At 44.9% G+C, this 20,081-nt stretch overlaps 3 protein-coding genes across 4 annotated transcripts in view; 1 reads left to right on the top strand and 2 right to left on the bottom strand.

Annotated features, from left to right (window-relative positions):
• Positions 1-950: 950 nt before the first annotated feature.
• epgn (epithelial mitogen homolog (mouse)) lies at positions 951-3,139 on the bottom strand. Its single transcript, XM_084694995.1, has 5 exons — positions 2,999-3,139; positions 2,036-2,161; positions 1,706-1,823; positions 1,451-1,609; positions 951-1,173 (listed from the first exon to the last, which is right to left on the bottom strand). The coding sequence occupies exons 1-5, from the start codon at positions 3,126-3,128 to the stop codon at positions 1,119-1,121; spliced, it is 588 nt and encodes a 195-aa protein (XP_084551121.1). The 5' UTR covers positions 3,129-3,139; the 3' UTR covers positions 951-1,118.
• A 607-nt stretch (positions 3,140-3,746) lies between these two features.
• On the bottom strand, positions 3,747-10,188 carry LOC146220140 (bifunctional methylenetetrahydrofolate dehydrogenase/cyclohydrolase 2, mitochondrial-like). 2 transcript variants are annotated; one of them, XM_084694994.1, is made up of 10 exons: positions 10,045-10,188; positions 9,810-9,920; positions 9,044-9,276; positions 8,368-8,552; positions 7,867-7,989; positions 7,064-7,216; positions 6,278-6,385; positions 4,556-4,648; positions 4,360-4,485; positions 3,747-4,261 (listed from the first exon to the last, which is right to left on the bottom strand). In XM_084694994.1, the coding sequence occupies exons 3-10, from the start codon at positions 9,187-9,189 to the stop codon at positions 4,146-4,148; spliced, it is 1,050 nt and encodes a 349-aa protein (XP_084551120.1). In that variant the 5' UTR covers positions 9,190-9,276; positions 9,810-9,920; positions 10,045-10,188; the 3' UTR covers positions 3,747-4,145. The 2 variants fall into 2 exon arrangements, with proteins under 2 accessions (XP_084551120.1, XP_084551119.1); XM_084694993.1 differs by having other exon boundaries at positions 9,810-10,070.
• Positions 10,189-12,111: 1,923 nt separating this feature from the next.
• slc20a2 (solute carrier family 20 member 2) overlaps positions 12,112-20,081 on the top strand; it is a 32,723-nt gene continuing 24,753 nt past the window's right edge. Inside the window, exon 1 of the mRNA XM_084694942.1 lies at positions 12,112-12,457. The gene's annotated coding sequence lies outside the window, so the exon portion shown is untranslated. The remainder of the gene's footprint in view (positions 12,458-20,081) is intronic.

Here is a 20,081-nt window from a genome sequence, read left to right as displayed (position 1 = left end):
CACATGGACACTTGTCCAAATTCTCTGTCAAATCAGACCTGTTAAAGTGGAAATAAGCCTTTATCTCATTAGTACTTCAGAGGATTGTTTTGCTGCAAGGCTGTTTAAATAGCCCTCTAAGTAGTGTGCCCGTGCATGGATGAGTGTTCCTGTGGATACAGACATGTTATCCATGCTGAGTGGGCGCCCACCTGAACCCTGGACAAAGCCCCCGTGTGGGATCCAGTATGTGTCCAGGAATATCATATGTTGTTGAAAAAAGACTGTCCTAATGTTTATGTGAGTGTTTGTTCAATTATTAACATGGATAATTCCTTAAAAGGTACTTAGTTGGATGTTAAGACACGGGTCGTTAACTATTGTTCCCCTTTAAATGGCAGAGGAAGTGAAATGACCAGGTTAGCATGCACAGTGTGTTTAACTGCGTGAAGTAAAAGAACACAATTTGAATTCATGCTCAGGGTTTGTGCATCCGCATGTGTGTGTGTGTGTGTGTGTGTGTGTGTGGCCTGTCAGTTTTTACCTCAAGTCAGGCTACTCTCACTCATCACTCTTACTTATAATTGATTCATAATTTGAGAGCTATTGTAGTTTTTACACTTATGAATAATGTCCCAGAGCATCTTCAGAACCATGTAGGGATTTGTGTTTGTGCACTAGTGGTTTAGATCATGTTGATCCACCTAATGGCAATTAGGTGTTTAGGGGTGAGGAACTAAAACAGGTCAGTTGTCAGGTAATCCTGAAACACTTTCATCAACAACATGAGAAGTCCACTAATAATCCACCCGGCGTGCCCATGGATACGTACTGCTATACTGCCCCCTGCTGGACCATTATTTGTTTTTCTAAATGTGTTAAACCACTTGATAACCCTCCACCCCTGCATGTAATGCACCTGGATACATGCTCAGTGATCCTGTTCAAATTGTGACCAAATACAAAGAGTATTTAGGAGAAAAGGTTTATTTAAAAAAACATTAAATACATGTTATCACACAATGATTTAATTTAGACAATAAATAGCCCGTATTTTTCAAGCCCAAGCATGGAAAAGTACGAAGAGCAATACATTAAGAGCAATGAGGATGATGATGATGATGAAGAACCCACGACCTTCAAACTGAATTCTCTGAGCCGTAGGGTTTATAGGGTGGAGAGGGTGTTTTACACCTGAAAAAACAGATATCATACATCATTATTTACCGGAGAAATAAGAAAATAAACCAGATTAGTAGTAAATAAAGTTTAAGTAGACCACAAGATCATCACTCCCTCATCAAAAGATCTCAGTGTCTCCTGAGTTCAACTACAGATTGGACTTGGCGTCTGCCTCACACACGAGGCAGGGTGTGAAGAAGGGACCTGGGGACGCTCTGGCCCAGCCAGGCCGATGTGTTCAACTAACAGACGCTTTGATCCAGATGAGAATGTGATCATGTGATCGTACCGTTTCCTGAGGCAGCAGTAGACGGCGATCCCCAGGAAGCACAGGAGGAAAGCCATGCCAAGAAGGATTCCAATCAGCCCCTCCATGCTGGAGTCAGACTGGGAGGGATTCACGATGTAAACAAACATGCAGCGGTCTCCCACGTAGGGGGGCTCACACCTGCGAACAAACCAAACACCACGTTAGAAATCATCAGGAACCTGAGTTTCTGTCATTCAATATTTCGCTCACTGACTCAACAAGCTCATGACTTACATGCAGGACGGCTCGTCGCTGTCTTGTGGGTACATGCACTGTCCATTCTTACAGTACCCTGTGTGTTCCTCCCGGCACGGCCTGGACATTCTCAGAACTCGTGGCTCCTCCAAGCTCCCTGAAAACAAACACATGTGTATAAAGAAGACTGAGAGAAACACAATAGCACAACTCTGCCTCAGCAGGACCTGCACGGTACATGTCAGATGAACTACAGAGAATGCTGAAATCGAACAAGACGTTACATGCACCGTTCAGCTGAAATGTGAAACCCATTAACAGAAGAAAAGAATGCTTGTTTTTTTGTACTGAAACTGTAGTGTTGCGTACCATTGACTGTGTGCGTGGGTGCGGAGACGTGCGGGTGTGGTGTCTGCTGCGTGAGGTTGCTGGAGGGTTCAGATGATCGGACTGCTGTGGCTGCGAGGATCAGTATGGCCGTCAACCAGGACATGGCTGTGACACGGACGGAGAAGGGAGGACAGAAATGGCTTGGTTACTTGGAACTAGTCGTATTCATCTGACGTTTTGAACCACAGTGTCAAAATGACTTTCATGCTCTGAAGCTTGACAGTCATTTGCAATCCCCAAAGACCTTAAATAACATTTAATTTCACGTTTTCATTGATAAATGGACAACCTTACTATCTGTTTAACACTCGTCTCTTGTCTCGTCTCGTCTCTCTGTTTAACACATCATATATAAATGGAACATGTACAATAATTCCTTTGTAAAACAACATTCTTTACACACTTTCTGCCCGGTGGCTCTGGATTTGAAACATTTCAGAGTTTGGAAACTGATTTTCCACTTTGAAAAACACCCAACTTGTTGTCGTGTAGCATTGTAGCCTACATTCTTAGAGGAAGCAGATTATATGGCTTTAAAGCACCGGTGCCCAACGAGTTTTTGTCTATGTGAGAATGATTTGATAAATGTATTTATTTCCACTAAAGCCATGGAGCCTCCTAATCTCATGTGTGCTCCACCCAACAACACAATGAACAAGCTGGTGTTAAAGGTATTACAATCTTGCGTAAACCTAGCTCTGTCCTACATAGTACAAATCATTGTCCTAATTTGCATGGTATTGTTGAATAATAATGGGTATTTTTTCTTCTTCTATAACATCTTTAACATTGTGTGAAATCACAGTAAACACCAAAAACTTCAAATATTACAATGAATCAATACCAAGACGTCTGATTGGTTAGTTGCATGAACAGGGCAGTGGAGGGGATTTCTCTGCCTCCTCCATGCTACTCAGAAGAGCTCAGTTTGATGAAACATACCTTTCTGCATGTTTCTGTTATAGTAGTCTGGTAGTCCTTCAACGCCTGGCGGTTTGGTCTGTTTGCCTGGTCCTCCGATGCAGCGTGAGGGGATGGTCCAGCTCGGGGCTTTTATACTCTTTAGAAGCATCTCAGAGATAACTCAAACACCCAATAGGAGCACTGGAATGTTTCTGAAAGCGCTTCTTTTTTCAAGATCAAAAGGTTTACGTATGCATCCTGTTCTCTCCCTCACCCGCCCCCTCGTTACTGCATGCAGGGACAGAGACTGCTCATCAAGAGGGTGTGTGTGTGTGTGTGGTGTGTGTAAGACATGTGCGTGTTTGAGGTGTGTCAGGTGTGTGTGTGTGTGTGGGACGTGGCTCTAAGGGGTGAATAAGTGCAAGCTTTCACAGAAAATGGGTTTTGATGGAGCTTGTCTGTTCACCTCCGGTTGTTGCATCAATGATAATGCGGTTGTCTGCATGGCAGCTGTTCTCACAATATGGGCTCTGAGGGTCGGATGTATACAGTCAAACCAGGAAGTTTTTGACAGGTTCAGTTTCTATGAAGGCAGACATGTCTCACTTAACTGACTTTTTTCATCATAAAGTGAGAATGTTCAACAAGGTTTTTGTCTGGTTACACATGATTGTACAACAACTAGGCCCATACTGAGAATGATCTCATGAAAGTAGTCTGATGACATTGAAGTACTTGTTTGGGAAATCCTGACAGCTTAGAAAAGATTAAATGACACAGTAGGCTATTAATTCACGCATAAAGCTTATATTCGGTCCCTTTTGTTGTCAAACAATCTTAAAATGTCATATCTCTAACATTCTGAGCAGAGCACAAGTTTCAGTAGAAAAAATACAAATCACAAAAACCTTCAATAAAATTAGTAAAGAAAAAAACTACAACAAATAAATAAATACCAAAATAAATAATCATCAACAAAATGTCAGCATCCACGGATGAATTCAGAGTTTTGCAACAGGACAAGTTCATCCAAATCAGACATCAAAGAATACAAAGTCCCCAGTGGATGTGTGTTGACTGCATTATAGCTGAATCTGATGCCCAACTCACTGCACAAACTCCTCTGCATGTCAACACAGTACACGGCCCACTAGTACTGTATGTATGAACCTGTGTAGGAGACATCTCAGTGTGTCAGGGCATTTCTGGCAGCAGTCACAGTATTCCTCATTAGCATAGCCACTGTCACAGGCCCCACCCCTCCAGGAACAGGGGTGATGAACCCCGCCTTCTCCTTCACACCTGCCGGAGACACACACACACACATGCTGGTTAAACTACATTTTCAATTCATTTCTATTGATGGATCACTTGTATTTGAATGTATTTGTATTGATTACCCTCAAAGTCCACGTCCCCCACCAGGCGTAGCTTCCCGGTGGCAGCGTCCCGGACACGGTTAATCCCCACGTCTATAACGGCCGCTCCCTCCTTCACCATGTCTGCTGTGATCAACCCTGGGACTCCTGCAACACACGAGGGTCACGTCACATCCTGAATGCACTGCCTAGTTTACGGTTGTCAAGGTGACGGTACCTGCGGCTGCGATCAGGATGTCCGCCAGGCTGGCCAGTTCTCTCAGCCTCTCTCTGGGAGTGCACCTGTGAGCCATGGTTACCGTGGCGTCACCTGAGGGGACATGTAACCATGGTTACTGTGGTGTCACCTGAAGGGTTTATAGTTTACATGGTTACCATGGCATTTACTGTGTATGGTTGCCGTGGTGTTCACTGATTATGGTTACCATGGCGTTATACTGTGGGGACATGTAGGGTACTGTACCAGGTGAAGCATGAATTATCAAAAATTATTACTTTCTGTGTCCCTCCAAGGCACACGTAAATAAGATTCAGGTATTTCACTCCTGGGGCATGTTTTAAGGAATTTTTGTTCAAGATTTGCCTTCTTCGTGTTGAGGGATGAGTCTAAAATGACTGATAATTATAATGGAGTAACTGACACGGTTCTACGAAACTGCAGAGGAAGTGTGAGTCCTCCTGGGCCAGCCGGCGCCCAGGCTGGCTGAGTGCCGGCTCTCTCCCTGGCTACAACTCACTTACCAGGCTGATAGCCAATGCCGGAGAATACTTCAGACCTTGCATATTGTTTATATTATAGTCATTCAATGACTTCTTCTTAAATAAATAGAGTCCCATGGAAGGGCTTTGTGTAGACTCCCTGACCCAGGAAAGGTTTCCAAAGACTGGGTGGGTCAAATAACACAATGCTGGCTGCTAGGTGTGTGTGTGTGTGTGCGTGCGTGCGTGCGTGTGTGTGTGCGTGCGTGTGTGTGTGTGTGTGTGCGTGCGTGCGTGCGTGTGTGTGTGTGTGCGAGTGAATTAAGATTTTGGAGAACAGGAATGAAGACAAGTCATAGCACAGCAAAACCTCCTGATATCCACATACTTGATCTGAGCATTCTGTACTCTTAGTTTGGTTCCATGTAGCGTATAGTTCTAATAAACACTTATTTTATGTACCTCCTCAAGTAGATTTTATTTCATGAAAAAACGGTGTTCCTTAAGTTCATCAGTGGAACCCCCCCCCCCCAAAAAATACTTTGTTTTATCTTTCACACACACACCTGTCCTTTTTAAAATAGGTATGTGTGTGTGACCATGTGTTTGTGCATGTTTGTGACTGGCTGTTCCAGTCTCGATGTCCTTGTTACCTGCTTGGCATTCAACCGGAACAGACAAACTACCAACTAGGATGATGTCATCAACAGAACTACATGTATCTGTGAGGTTATTTGAATCCATTAGTGAGATATCTATGTTAATCTAGTAAGGAACTGCAGTGTTCCATATACAGAACATACACACTTTTAGGGTATGTTAGTATCAGACTAATATAACATAATATAAGATTTGCCTCCCAAGGTCATGTGACCATTTATGGAAGAATCATCAGCAGTCCATTAATCTCTCTAAGCTCTCCCTCTCCTTACTTCTTCTTCCACTTTCTCTCCCTCTCCCTCTCCCCTCCCTCTACAAGGTGTTGCAACACAGCCAATTGTTCCAGCATCTTGTCATAACTCTCCTAACCTCCTTACTGCCCCCAGACAAATGCTTCTGTGAGAAGGAAATTGAGGCAAATAAATACCACATTCTTGGTACGCATGTAGGAATGTTTTGATATTGCTCATACGTATTCCAGATAGTTTCTTGTGCAATCTAACCAACATTAGCTTCAAGTCACACACACACACACACGCATACCATCAAACACACACACAATCTGACACAAAGCCCTCACCTCCAGGTCTCTCGTGCGTCCGGTCCGAGTGCAGCAGCATAGCGATGGGCATCCCCACATTCTTGGAGCGGCCTGCCACCAGCACATTCTTCCCCACGGTCTCGATGCCTGAGCCAATCACAGGGAGCACACCATCACACACACATCATGTACACATCACACACCATCACACACACATCATCTACACATCACACACCATCACACACACATCAAGTACACATCACACACATCATCTACACATCAATGCTTCTTGGGGAAAAGTGGCGAGCACCTATTCATTTCATGTACAATTTCCCAGAAATAATTTTTTTGTTCACTGTCTCCCAGGGTACGTCATTCAGATCACTTAATTTCTCAGGGTAAAACTTTAAGTTTTGAAATATAGTCTGTTACTGCCACCTAGTGGACGAGGTTTGCCAGGCCCCTTATCAGAACAGCGTATGATATTACAGAGCCATGTATCATTTCCCTAAACATGTACATAACAGTGTACTGTATATAATAAAACATATTCCATTATGTCCAACCTTACCTTGCATTCTTATCATGGAAGCACTTTAACATTAACAAGTGACATTTTGAGTACTTTGGTCCTCCATATAACAGATGAACCATGGAGTGAGTTTTTTTTTTTTTTACCTTAACTAACCATCATTTGGCAGATGGCATTACTTCAAGTGAAAATTACGCTTTTGTATTTATTTATAGTGTTTCATGTTGTTTTCCATCCCCCCCTGGCCCTCTGAGCTGTGAGATCCCAGCGTGTTGAGGAGGCGCTGGGCTGACCGGCTCTGTGGAGGATCTCCCACACAGCTGCTGGGGTGGCTGGCACCATGGCCCTCTGGTCCAGGCACAGCTTCCCGATGTTCACGATGTGGAAGCCGTCCACGTCCTTCTCTGGGGCGATGGCGTTGCACACCGCCCTCTCGTTGATGTGACCTGGGGAGGCACGGACGTTCACGTAGATTCCCAAACAGCTGCTCTACTTAACATAGGGTTAAGGGTTAGGGTTCACCCGGCAGGGTTAGGGTTAAGGGTTAGGGTTCACCCGGCAGGGTTAGGGTTAAGGGTTAGGGTTCACCTGGCAGGGTTAGGGTTAAGGGTTAGGGTTCACATGACAGGGTTAGGGTTCACCTGGCAGGGTTAGGGTTAAGGGTTAGGGTTCACCTGGCAGGGTTAGGGTTCACCTGGCAGGGTTAGGGTTAAGGGTTCACCTGGCAGGGTTAGGGTTAAGGGTTCACCTGGCAGGGTTAGGGTTCACCTGGCAGGGTTAGGGTTAAGGGTTCACCTGGCAGGGTTAGAGTTAAGGGTTCACCTGGCAGGGTTAGAGTTAAGGGTTCACCTGGCAGGGCTAGGGTTAACCTGGCAGGGTTAGGGTTCACCTGGCAGGGTTAGGGTTAAAGGTTCACCTGGCAGGGTTAGGGTTCACCTGGCAGGGTTAGGGTTAACCTGGCAGGGTTAGGGTTCACCTGGCAGGGTTAGGGTTAACCTGGCAGGGTTAGGGTTCACCTGGCAGGGTTAGGGTTCACCTGGCAGGGTTAGGGTTCACCTGGCAGGGTTAGGGTTAACCTGGCAGGGTTAGGGTTCACCTGGCAGGGGCAGCTGCACCAGCAGGCCGCTGATCTTCCAGTCTCGGTTCATTTTGTCAATCAGCTCCAGCAGCTCCTCCTGAGAGACAGAGCTGGGCCTCAGCACCGTGTCACTGGAGATACCTGGAGAACACACACACACACACACATATACCACACAGATATTAATATCCATAGCAACAGAAAGCAAGCCCTAGTAACCAAGACGTTAGCTGTCTGCCATGAACAAACGTTTATGCTGGCCGGCTGTTGTTCGTAAATCAACATGTGTTCAGGATCTACTGTCAACCACCAAAACGGTCCCGGTTTTAAATGCTGCTGTCGCCATAAGACAGCCTGCCAGCAGAGGGCAGTGTACCAATGTTGGCTAAGCGGCTTGTTACTGGTTCATTAGCATTGATACCACTGGTATGGAAAACAATACAAAAAACACAGCAGCTCTAGGTTTAAACATGATAAACTGTCCAATTATAACCAGCTGTGAATTCCTGATATACAGACCCAGAATGCTGGCGGCTCTGGTCTTGTTCCGGACGTAGGTGCGGCTGGCGGGGTCATCCCCCACCAACACCACCCCCAGGTGAGGCCTCATGTTGCCCTGGGCGACCAGCTCCTCCACCTCTCGTTGGATCTCTCTGTGGATCTGCCGAGCAAGATCTGTCCCCGAGAGCACCACAGCTGCATGTCTGTACACGCGCGCGCAGCGTTCCCCCCCAAAAAAGAAAACAATGCTAATACACTGGGCAGACATTAAATTGATAATTTAACTGTGAATTATATCTTGTGACATTTCTTTTTACAGGGAGTTATAATTTGATAAAAGGCAAAAGGGCAAAACCTTTATCCACTGAGAATAGGCTAGGAGGCGCTAACAACAGGCATTATATTTGGCAACCTGCGCATGGTCAAGCCATCCCACTATAATTGTAGGCTAACCTTGTCAACCTTGACTCATATTACCGAGCTGCAAGCTATTTCAGCTGGCAGTACAGATTGTTATTATACAACCTCAACGCGTTTGTTTACAACATAAGTCCTATCAGGCTTAAAATCAGAACTCGTGATATACCCAAACCTGCACCTGCCTCCTGCAACGCAGTTAGCTGGCTCTCACATCATCACACACGTGACGGTTTACCCTTCACCCCACCACATCCCTCAGACGCGGTCCTCTTACCTGCTTCCCGACGGATGAAAATGTCTTCGCTGGCATTCGCATTTTCTGTGCATTTGCAATCTGACACGACAGCATGGATGGTTTAGTGATGAACCATAACGGATACGGAAGGAGTAGCGTAGTAGCGGTGAAACAGAGGCCGCCATGTTGAGCGTGGGTGACGGTGACAGCAGCGGGGGCAGGGAGGGCTACAGGATGTGTCCCATAGATTATGGTGGCCGCGTCGGTGTGGACTGAAAGGGTTAAAATTGCATTACATTATGAAAAAATAAATCGAAGTTCAAGTACAATCACTTTTAAATAATTTTCTAGTAGTGAATGTGAATACAAAACCATGATGAAACCATTTCAATAATGTTATATAATTTTCTTAAATTTCAAATACATCTTAAAGGCTATTTATTTGTAACAAAATTAATATTTTACAATATTTCGGGGTGGAGTTGTTTTTAAATTGTATTACGTTTGTGAGCTTGTTACATTTTGGCTGTTATATATGTTACCTAGCAAACAAAAACAAATGAGATTAAAACAAAATAAGTTTTTACAAAAGGGTTTGTTATTATAGGCTGGTATATTAGGCTACATAATCTAACTGTGTCATCAGAACACAGCAGGTTAACGTAGAAACACATGAATAGATAATAAATCAGAATAGATGAACAGATGATAAGATAATAGCAGATGTACTGATTGTGATAACATAAGCACATATGAAATGTCATTTCTTCCACAAGCTAATGATGTGAGGCAAGGGGCGACATACCCCGCAGGTTTCATTAAACTGGTCCCACAGCTCCGCTCCCTGCGATGCTGCTGCTTGAAGCACTGCTGCCCTCTAGTGGTGACTGTTGCTTTCAACCGTTGTCAAGAACTGCTGTGTTAGAAAGATTCGTCACAAATAGTGATTAGTCACAAATAGTGACTAATAGTGCTTTTCCATTGCGTTGTGTGCTTGTCTGGTTCCTTGTGGATGATAGGGGCTTAGTGTTTAAAACTACCTCTTTAAGACTACCTCCTCCTGTGAGTCTGTTGTCATCAAAGATACAGATCTGGTACTGGGCCTATCATCCACCCCACCGGTAAACATCTATCACTGTCTGCTAAGACAAGTCAACACTATTCTGGGATGTTCTGTCCCCATGGCAGTGACTGTACTTGTTCAGTGTAGTTCTGAACAGTGTGTCTCCCTCTCTCCGAACAGAGATTGGCTCCGGATGGCCTCCATCTGGACAGAAAAAGAATTGCAAACTTTTTATTGAACATGGAACAGGCTAATTCAAGTCATATGATGAGTACTGCACTGTACTATATAGCCACCAGGACCAAGAAGGATCTCCAAAATGTTTCACACTAAAAACTATAAGTATTAATCAACAAACGTTGCTCAACAAATGGCTTTATAAACACATTAATTTGATTAAAATAATTACATAAATGGGGGTAATGTACTTAATCAATGACTGAGTGAATCAATTCGGCAATGGTTAATGAGACTGCTCAATAGAAATTATATAAAATAAATTAAATCATCACGAGTTAGGGAAACACACAGGGGTAAAGCGGTCAGGGAAGTCATGCATCACTGTTCGATCGCGTTTGAGGTAACGTTGTGGGTAATGTAGTCTTTAATTCAGAGCAGCGAAACCACGGCGGACGAGACTGAACATGATTGAGTGGGAGGATCACACAAGGGGCTCGTGACAGAGGCACCACAGTAAACATAGAATCAAAAAGTTATCTTTATTGTGCAATTTTAAAAGTGTACAAGCCAGTAGTGATAATAGTAATTTACCCCTCAAAACTGGTTAATGATTTAAATAATAACATAGTTATGACTAAAACTTGCCTTGCACAGTACAACTACGATTATTATTCAATGCGCTGTAAAATGCTGCCAAATAATGCATATTAATTTATATTATCAAATTACAAATCAAAAAATTGAATCTGTCAGTCAAAATGATCATGCCTTAAGCTGTAAACGTGAGACCCAGAAGGTACACAGCCTAGAAAAACTAAAGATAGACTAAACAATTCTTACTTAGTCTAGTATAAACGTGACAAGACCAAGAACTCAATTTCCTGTAACTGTAAGAGGACTGTGATATTTGTAATATGTTCGTCAGGTCGCTTTACGATGCACAGCGCACCCTCCGCACGTGCGCCTGTGGTAATCGCATGGATGTTTTCTTTTCAGTAGCCAATAGAAAAACATTTAGAAAAAATATATTACAAGTTATTTTAATTGACTCCAGGTTTATTGCATACTCTATCCATTCATTGAAAGTTACACCAAGGTAGCATCATGTTTTCCACGGCTTGGTAGGCCATACGGTTTATTCATGAGAGATGGAGCATATTACGGCCCCTGGCTAGACGTTTATTTACAGACCATTTGGAAACTAGCTTTGCTATAGTCTGGTAAATAGGTGGAGATCAAATTAATTAGTCATAGGCTATATGTAGACTGTGTTGTGAAGTGTTGGTGACTGAACAAAATGAGGCATTTCTTTATTTTTTACATAAAAAGAGAGTTTTTTTTTTTTTTGCACTATACATTCAGGGGACATAGTATCCAGCTGAACACAGTGCGATCTCCCCCTCCCTCTCGCGCGTTGCTGTTCACTGCAGTTACGTAACATTCTGTGTCTATACCACGGTCGCACGTGGCCGTACGACCATTAAAGGAAATGCCATATTATATTCACCATATTAAAAGGTATTCGGATCATTTCGGCGTCTTTTTCGTGACTGAGTGATTTTTTAATGGTGAGAACCCAAGTCATTCGTCTTATTGTTAGACAATCGCTTACAACTTGTCCTGGGAAATGATTTGAACAACTGAACGTTTGTTCAAAGGGAATATTTTTGTATTTACAAAGCATGTCTCGTGTCGACCATTGATAGTCTAGCCTACAGGTCGAGTGTGCACCGACACGAGACCATAACGTTCACCACGTGAGATAGTGTACATATAATTATATATCTGGTAAAGACGGCATGCAGTAGCTTAGCCCGCAGTGGCCTTGACGAAACCAGACAATTCTGAGAGGGGTCTGTCTGTCTCACCAAACCAACACTACGCCCTAACCTACAAGACCACAGCGCTCTCTCACACACGCAAATTTCTCAATCTCACGCACGCAAACGCGTTTTCCCTTCCTCATCCAAAGCTGTCCTGAGCCACCGACGCTGATCCCCCAAACGCCCGGATGCACGCGAGAGACATTCACAGCAACATGGTTGTTTGATTCGGATGCGGAGCAACATTCGGGACTGAGTGTCGGAATCTCCTTGTCTCCACTAACCCACGAGAACCCACGCGGCGACCAGCACAACAGACGTTCGGGGAAAGATATTTTACATTGAGAAAAGGGAACGACACGTATTTTGGTGTCGCATTCACCGCTGGTAAGTAGATTTCAGTAGTAGGATTTCTGCCATGACCTCGATGACTATCTGTTGAATTTTTTGTTGTGATTTCGAAATCATAGCTTATTACGGGTTGAGTAAACTGCCCATAAACCAACAGTCTTGAGAAACAGGCCCAGTAAGTCTTCATTCACAAATGTTGTTTTCAGTCATTTCAACATAACGCACATCACAGCAGCGCTTATGACAATTACTCGTTATATCTTACACAGCCAACGGCACGAGGAGCAGGATATTCGTTTTTGTTCTCAGCCTGCGTTGTTTGGAACTGTAGCTAAATTGGAGACAATAGAAACAATGTCCCAAGTAGCCACTATCACTGGGGTCCACTGTGAGAGGGTACTGCACGTGCGTCGCCATTAAGTTTTAACATTGTAATTGTCCCTCGGGGCATTGTCTACCATTATGAATCAGCTCGATAAACGATAGAGTTGACAATCGGTACACCTTCAGCCATTTAAAGTGTACTTGGGCGGGAGTCGCGGTTTGACCGGACAACAGTGGATGTGGACCGGAGTTTAGCGCATGTGTCTTTCTGCTATGTCGGCTTAGTCAATGATCTTTCATGTGGCGATGGTATTTGGAGCTACTCAACTGAGCATGCGCATAGAACTGCATTCTCGACGATCATCTCCAAATGTGGTAGATGCATCCGTGCGTACCCTGCGTGAATGCCCCAGAGCCCGTTTGCTGTTGCCAATTCAAGCCAAAACAATGTCACGGAATTTTCAGTGGTGTTGTGTGAATTTCACAGCGTTGTATTGAGACACTGCATGGCGAGGATTTAGAGAAACGTCACGGGAAATAAATTGTTCCACACAGGCAACAACTTGGCTTAGCTGATTGACATCTATTATGCGGGCGGTACATTTGCAAGTTAACTTATGTAGGACTCCAATCTTACAAGCGTAGTGCAGGCTGATGATGGCTCTATCATTACCATAAAGAAGATATGAGTATCTGTAGGATAATAGATAGATTAGATATCTCCCAACCGTTTTACGTGCGCTTCACGATTTTTATTTATCCAAAGAATACAGAATCAATTTCATATAACATATGAAACATAAACATTATGTACAAATAACATGATATTGTAATATGTTATGTCACCCTTTGTACCTGCATATAGATTCTGTACCTTAGCAAAGTAGCAGCCCTCTATAACTGATTGTGGGATCTCTCTCTCTCTCTCTCTCTCTCTCTCTCTCTCTCTCTCTCTCTCTCTCTCTCTCTCTCTCTCTCTCTTCCCCCCACATATCTCTCTCTCTTCCCCCCACATATCTCTCTCTCTTCCCCCCACATATAGAAATGACTTGACATTCATGTCCTTTGTTTCTGTAGGAGACTGTATGCCATTGAAACAAGTGCTCACTCATGATATCTATTGATACAGAGGATAGTATGTACAGCACACATCATTTCCTGTTCCATGTTATCCAAGACAGTTCTCATTGTGAAGAGTAGATCGAATCCCCATGTGAAAGAACTGCATTTGTTGTTGTGAATCGCTCAATGCCTGGCCCATTGAGAAGCTCCACATTTGTGTTGGTAGACACGTTTAAATGATGACTATGCCTTGCTCTGCTCTTTACAGCTGGCTGGTTGTTTTCCTGGGCGTAGTGTACAGGGAGTGATTCATGCAGCAGGTTGTGTTGGGGTAGGGTGGGGTTAGTGAACAGGCAGCGTGGTTGACTTTCTCTTGTTTTCATAGGACAAAAGAGATGGATAACCAGTGGTGCTCCGCCTCTTCACTCTGCTGAAGGGTGTATGAAGGACATGTCTGGAGTGGTACCATGTTCACACACTTTGAGTGGTTTTGTGTGTGTGTGTTTTGTGTGTGTGTGTGTGTTGTTTAGCAAAAACAGCGAAAGCAGAACTTGACTAGCTGTGGACGCCTGTGTTCTAACAGTATTGTAATCTATACATCTCGCAACAGTTTACAGTTCCCACACACAGTCCTGCTGTCAGCACTCCTGTAGTGCCATCCCTGCCATCCCTCCCAGGAGTGTTTGATACTACCTGTACCACTACTATCACTCTAGATGTTGGTCCATGAAGCTGTGTTTACTGCAGGAGACCTGATGTTGTCCACACCTGTGGGGTTCAGGTGAACTTCAGCAGCTCTTCAGATCCTTCAGGACTCCTTGTCACCCTGGTGTCCTGGAAACAGAGCATCACGTTGTCTGAATGGAAATGTGGGTCATCTTAGATCACCCACATAGCAACTTCTGGAATTATAATGAAGAGCTTTTCCATGACGATAACTATGCCCCATGCAGTCAAGCCTGGAGGGGGGGGGGGGAGTCAGAAGGCTGTGGGTGTGTCAGTGGGGAGGGGGAGGAGTCAGAAGGCTGTGGGTGTGTCAGTGGGGAGGGGGAGGAGTCAGAAGGCTGTGGGTGTGTCAGTGGGGAGGGGGGAGGAGTCAGAAGGCTGTGGGTGTGTCAGTGGGGAGGGGGGGAGTCAGAAGGCTGTGGGTGTGTCAGTGGGGAGGGGGGGAGTCAGAAGGCTGTGGGTGTGTCAGTGGGGAGGGGGGAGGGGGAGGAGTCAGAAGGCTGTGGGTGTGTCAGTGGGGAGGGGGGAGGAGTCAGAAGGCTGTGGGTGTGTCAGTGGGAAGGGGGGAGGAGTCAGAAGGCTGTGGGTGTGTCAGTGGGGAGGGGGAGGAGTCAGAAGGCTGTGGGTGTGTCAGTGGGGAGGGGGGGAGTCAGAAGGCTGTGGGTGTGTCAGTGGGGAGGGGGAGGAGTCAGAAGGCTGTGGGTGTGTCAGTGGGGAGGGGGGAGGAGTCAGAAGGCTGTGGGTGTGTCAGTGGGGAGGGGGGAGGAGTCAGAAGGCTGTGGGTGTGTCAGTGGGGAGGGGGGAGGGGGAGGAGTCAGAAGGCTGTGGGTGTGTCAGTGGGAAGGGGGAGGAGTCAGAAGGCTGTGGGTGTGTCAGTGGGGAGGGGGGAGGAGTCAGAAGGCTGTGGGTGTGTCAGTGGGGAGGGGGAGGAGTCAGAAGGCTGTGGGTGTGTCAGTGGGGAGGGGGGAGGAGTCAGAAGGCTGTGGGTGTGTCAGTGGGGAGGGGGGAGGGGGAGGAGTCAGAAGGCTGTGGGTGTGTCAGTGGGGAGGGGGGAGGGGGAGGAGTCAGAAGGCTGTGGGTGTGTCAGTGGGGAGGGGGGAGTCAGAGAAAGCCGTGCCTAAGCGTCCCACCTCGACCATCAAACACAATCACTCTTATGTTTGAGCCCTTCTTCACCATGGCAACATTAAAAGCCACAGAGCGATTTTTCTCGACTCTTTCATGTGTGTGTGTCTGTTTGTCTGGACTTTTTAATCTTTATTGTCCCCAATAGAGATCATGTCACACAGCAGTTATCTGTCGCTCATCAAGTCAGACAGCAAGGAGGGAGGAAGCTCTGCTTATATGAGGCTGGGGGCTGAGGCTGGGGATGAGGCTGGGGGCTGGGGATGAGGCTGGGGCCCAAAGAGAAGAAAAAGGGAGAATGGCAAGACAGGAAGGGAACACATGTCACAGGCTGGAGAGCTAGTTAAAGCAGTCTCACTGTCTGTGAAAAACACTGTGAAAACTGCTAGCTTTCATCTCTCCTGCTTTGGTTTATTTTCAAATAATTTCATCGGTCAAATGAAATGATGGTTTTGAATGTGACTCAATGTGACCTTTGCACCAGGCTTCTGACAACACCATTCAACACATCCATGCTGCTGTCTGCATGCTTGCACAACCTGTTTAGTCAAAATGGCAGAGTCAATGCTTTCTAGTGTTCCATAGTTCTTTCCTCTGCAGCAGTAGAAAGTTCTCCAGTCTGTTCTTGCTGTTTGTGGTGCAGTTCTGTTTGTCCTGACTGCACCAACTTCAATATTGGCCGTGTGTCAGTGAGCAGACAAAGCCGATAGCAATATGATCGTTTACATTGACGTTGTCTAGGGTCCAAACAGTGGACCTTGTTGTTGTTCAGCTAGCACTAATCTCATTAGATTTGTTAGTGTCCTGGTATGTGTTTCACCTTGTATCACAGAGCAGTTCCAGTTAGTCTTTAAGATATATTTTGGGGCGTTTTCCATGCTTTATTGGGCTTAACTTACAACCTGTAAGTGAAGTGTGAGAGAAACGTCAGCTCCTCTTGTGCTCTGCTGCGATGGTGTAAGCTCGGCTAACGACGGGCTTACAGGCCTGACATGGGAGGCATGCCCATCTTATTTTGGGGACAGTGGGATGGAAGTGACCCGGTTGGTCAGGCGACAGCTGTGGCTGGGCTGTCAGGGAGACTATTGAGCTGTTGGCCTGCAGGTGTGGGGTCATTTTGGGGCTTGAAAATAACAGCAAAGCCCTGTGGGGGGTGAGGGTTGAGCTGAAGGTTGGTGTGTGGGAGGTGGACGAGGTGCAGGAGGGGAGCGTAGGCATGTGCAGTGGCTCTGTATGCTCACAGGAACTCTTCTGGGTCTGAGCGACCCTGGGCAACGCCTGTCAATCACCTCCCAAGTGTTCGTGTAAATATCGTGTTTGAAAGGATTCAGATTATGAATGTTAAAAATATTTTGCATGACATTAAAATGAATACAAAAATCTACATTCTAAAAAAGATTCAAAAAAATGTAAAAAACAAATAAATAATATTCTAATGAAGAGGATTCAGACCCTGTAGTCATTTTGGAGAAGCATTTTTAACTGCAATCACAGTTCTTATCAGAAAAGTCCTACATGTGACAGAAAATTGTGATTTGATAAGCTTTGTACACACATGAATGTTTCTAGTGATCAATCTGAACTAATGCTAGAATCTCATAATCCCTACTGTGGTCAAGTGGTGCCAAGAACAAAGTAAATCATGTTTTCTTGTCCGGCCAGAAGTTGCTCTCAGTATTCCTAGCAGATTGTTTCAAGCTCTTGTACTGGATGGGGGGCGTTTGTAAATAGGCGTCTCCTGGTTTCTCCTCACCTCCTCTAGAGGGTCAAGGCTGTCAACCCCTCAAACCTGAGTTCCTCGGGTGATCCTCACGCCGAATCCTCACCTCTGGAGCTAGGTTTCCACCTCAAGATCTCTAAATGTGGTCGTCTGTGTTTGGGTCTGTTAATCATTCTCAGTTCTACCAGTCTGGCTGCTCCCCATAGCTGGACGTTCCTTCACCAATCTTCTGTTTCACAATGATTGAGCCCGCTGTTCTCCAGGGAAGTTCCGTCGCCGTAGCAACATTTTACAACCGTCTCCAGGTCTGTGAAGGTCCTCAGACCTTCGACTTTATTACTGAGAGGGTTCGGTCTGACTTTATTACTGAGAGGGTTCGGTCTGACTTTATTACTGAGAGGGTTCGGTCTGACTTTATTACTGAGAGGGTTCGGTCTGACTTTATTACTGAGAGGGTTCGGTCTGACTTTATTACTGAGAGGGTTCGGTCTGACTTTATTACTGAGAGGGTTCGGTCTGACTTTATTACTGAGAGGGTTCGGTCTGACTTTATTACTGAGAGGGTTCGGTCTGACTTTATTACTGAGAGGGTTCGGTCTGACTTTATTACTGAGAGGGTTCGGTCTGACTTTATTACTGAGAGGGTTCGGTCTGACTTTATTACTGAGAGGGTTCGGTCTGACTTTATTACTGAGAGGGTTCGGTCTGACTTTATTACTGAGAGGGTTCGGTCTGACTTTATTACTGAGAGGGTTCGGTCTGACTTTATTACTGAGAGGGTTCGGTCTGACTTTATTACTGAGAGGGTTCGGTCTGACTTTATTACTGAGAGGGTTCGGTCTGACTTTATTACTGAGAGGGTTCGGTCTGACTTTATTACTGAGAGGGTTCGGTCTGACTTTATTACTGAGAGGGTTCGGTCTGACTTTATTACTGAGAGGGTTCGGTCTGACTTTATTACTGAGAGGGTTCGGTCTGACTTTATTACTGAGAGGGTTCGGTCTGACTTTATTACTGAGAGGGTTCGGTCTGACTTTATTACTGAGAGGGTTCGGTCTGACTTTATTACTGAGAGGGTTCGGTCTGACTTTATTACTGAGAGGGTTCGGTCTGACTTTATTACTGAGAGGGTTCGGTCTGACTTTATTACTGAGAGGGTTCGGTCTGACTTTATTACTGAGAGGGTTCGGTCTGACTTTATTACTGAGAGGGTTCGGTCTGACTTTATTACTGAGAGGGTTCGGTCTGACTTTATTACTGAGAGGGTTCGGTCTGACTTTATTACTGAGAGGGTTCGGTCTGACTTTATTACTGAGAGGGTTCGGTCTGACTTTATTACTGAGAGGGTTCGGTCTGACTTTATTACTGAGAGGGTTCGGTCTGACTTTATTACTGAGAGGGTTCGGTCTGACTTTATTACTGAGAGGGTTCGGTCTGACTTTATTACTGAGAGGGTTCGGTCTGACTTTATTACTGAGAGGGTTCGGTCTGACTTTATTACTGAGAGGGTTCGGTCTGACTTTATTACTGAGAGGGTTCGGTCTGACTTTATTACTGAGAGGGTTCGGTCTGACTTTATTACTGAGAGGGTTCGGTCTGACTTTATTACTGAGAGGGTTCGGTCTGACTTTATTACTGAGAGGGTTCGGTCTGACTTTATTACTGAGAGGGTTCGGTCTGACTTTATTACTGAGAGGGTTCGGTCTGACTTTATTACTGAGAGGGTTCGGTCTGACTTTATTACTGAGAGGGTTCGGTCTGACTTTATTACTGAGAGGGTTCGGTCTGACTTTATTACTGAGAGGGTTCGGTCTGACTTTATTACTGAGAGGGTTCGGTCTGACTTTATTACTGAGAGGGTTCGGTCTGACTTTATTACTGAGAGGGTTCGGTCTGACTTGCACTGTGAACTGTCAGACATTAGTAGTATTTGTATCTTTATAAATCATGTCCTGTTTTTTCACTTTGTTGTTGTTGTGAGAAACATTTACAAGGTAAACAGGATCCCAGCTTGTCACAGTGAAGGGTCTGGATGTTTGTGTTAAAAAAATAAACGTTTGTACATTTGCTGTGGGGTATTATGTGTCGATTGTTCAGAAGTTTTTCCAATTTAAAATGTAAGCTGTAACAAAATGTGGAGGAATTGTAATACTTTCTGAATAAATGGTAGCTTATTAAGTAAAAATGTGCTAATCTGCCTCAGTCAGACTGACTCTCAAACAAGCAAGATGTCGGAGCTCTTGTGAGTGGGTTAAGGGTGAGAACTTGGTTTTGTCCAACAGTTTGGGCTGTTTGAACAGGTGTGTGTGTGTGTGTGTGTGCACGTTCTTGCGTGGTGGGTGGGAATGTGCAAGCCTGGTGTTGCACCCTTAAACAGACAGGTTCATCTTTCTTTTGGCAACTTTATTCTCGAAGTTGGTCGTCGAGTTTTCACAAAGCATTACAATACCAAACTGGTGCAAATGCTCGCTGATGACATCAACCCAGAACCCCAACCTCTAGACACCCACATCAGTCAGAACCGTACCAAGGATATTAACTAAACCAAAACACATTAGAAACACAATATCTTTCCTTAAATATATTCCATCTTATTTCAATGTAAATATAATTATGGAAACTAACAAATATATCTAGGTCGCTGCACTGGCTTAGTTTCACAGGCCATGATGGCTTTAAGAGAAAGTGTACTGTGTGTTTGAC

This window comes from Hypomesus nipponensis, chromosome 28 (genome assembly GCF_054491055.1).
Source record: "Hypomesus nipponensis isolate SF chromosome 28, ASM5449105v1, whole genome shotgun sequence".
Classification (NCBI taxonomy): domain Eukaryota; kingdom Metazoa; phylum Chordata; class Actinopteri; order Osmeriformes; family Osmeridae; genus Hypomesus; species Hypomesus nipponensis.
This window is presented reverse-complemented; position numbering and strand designations above follow the sequence as displayed.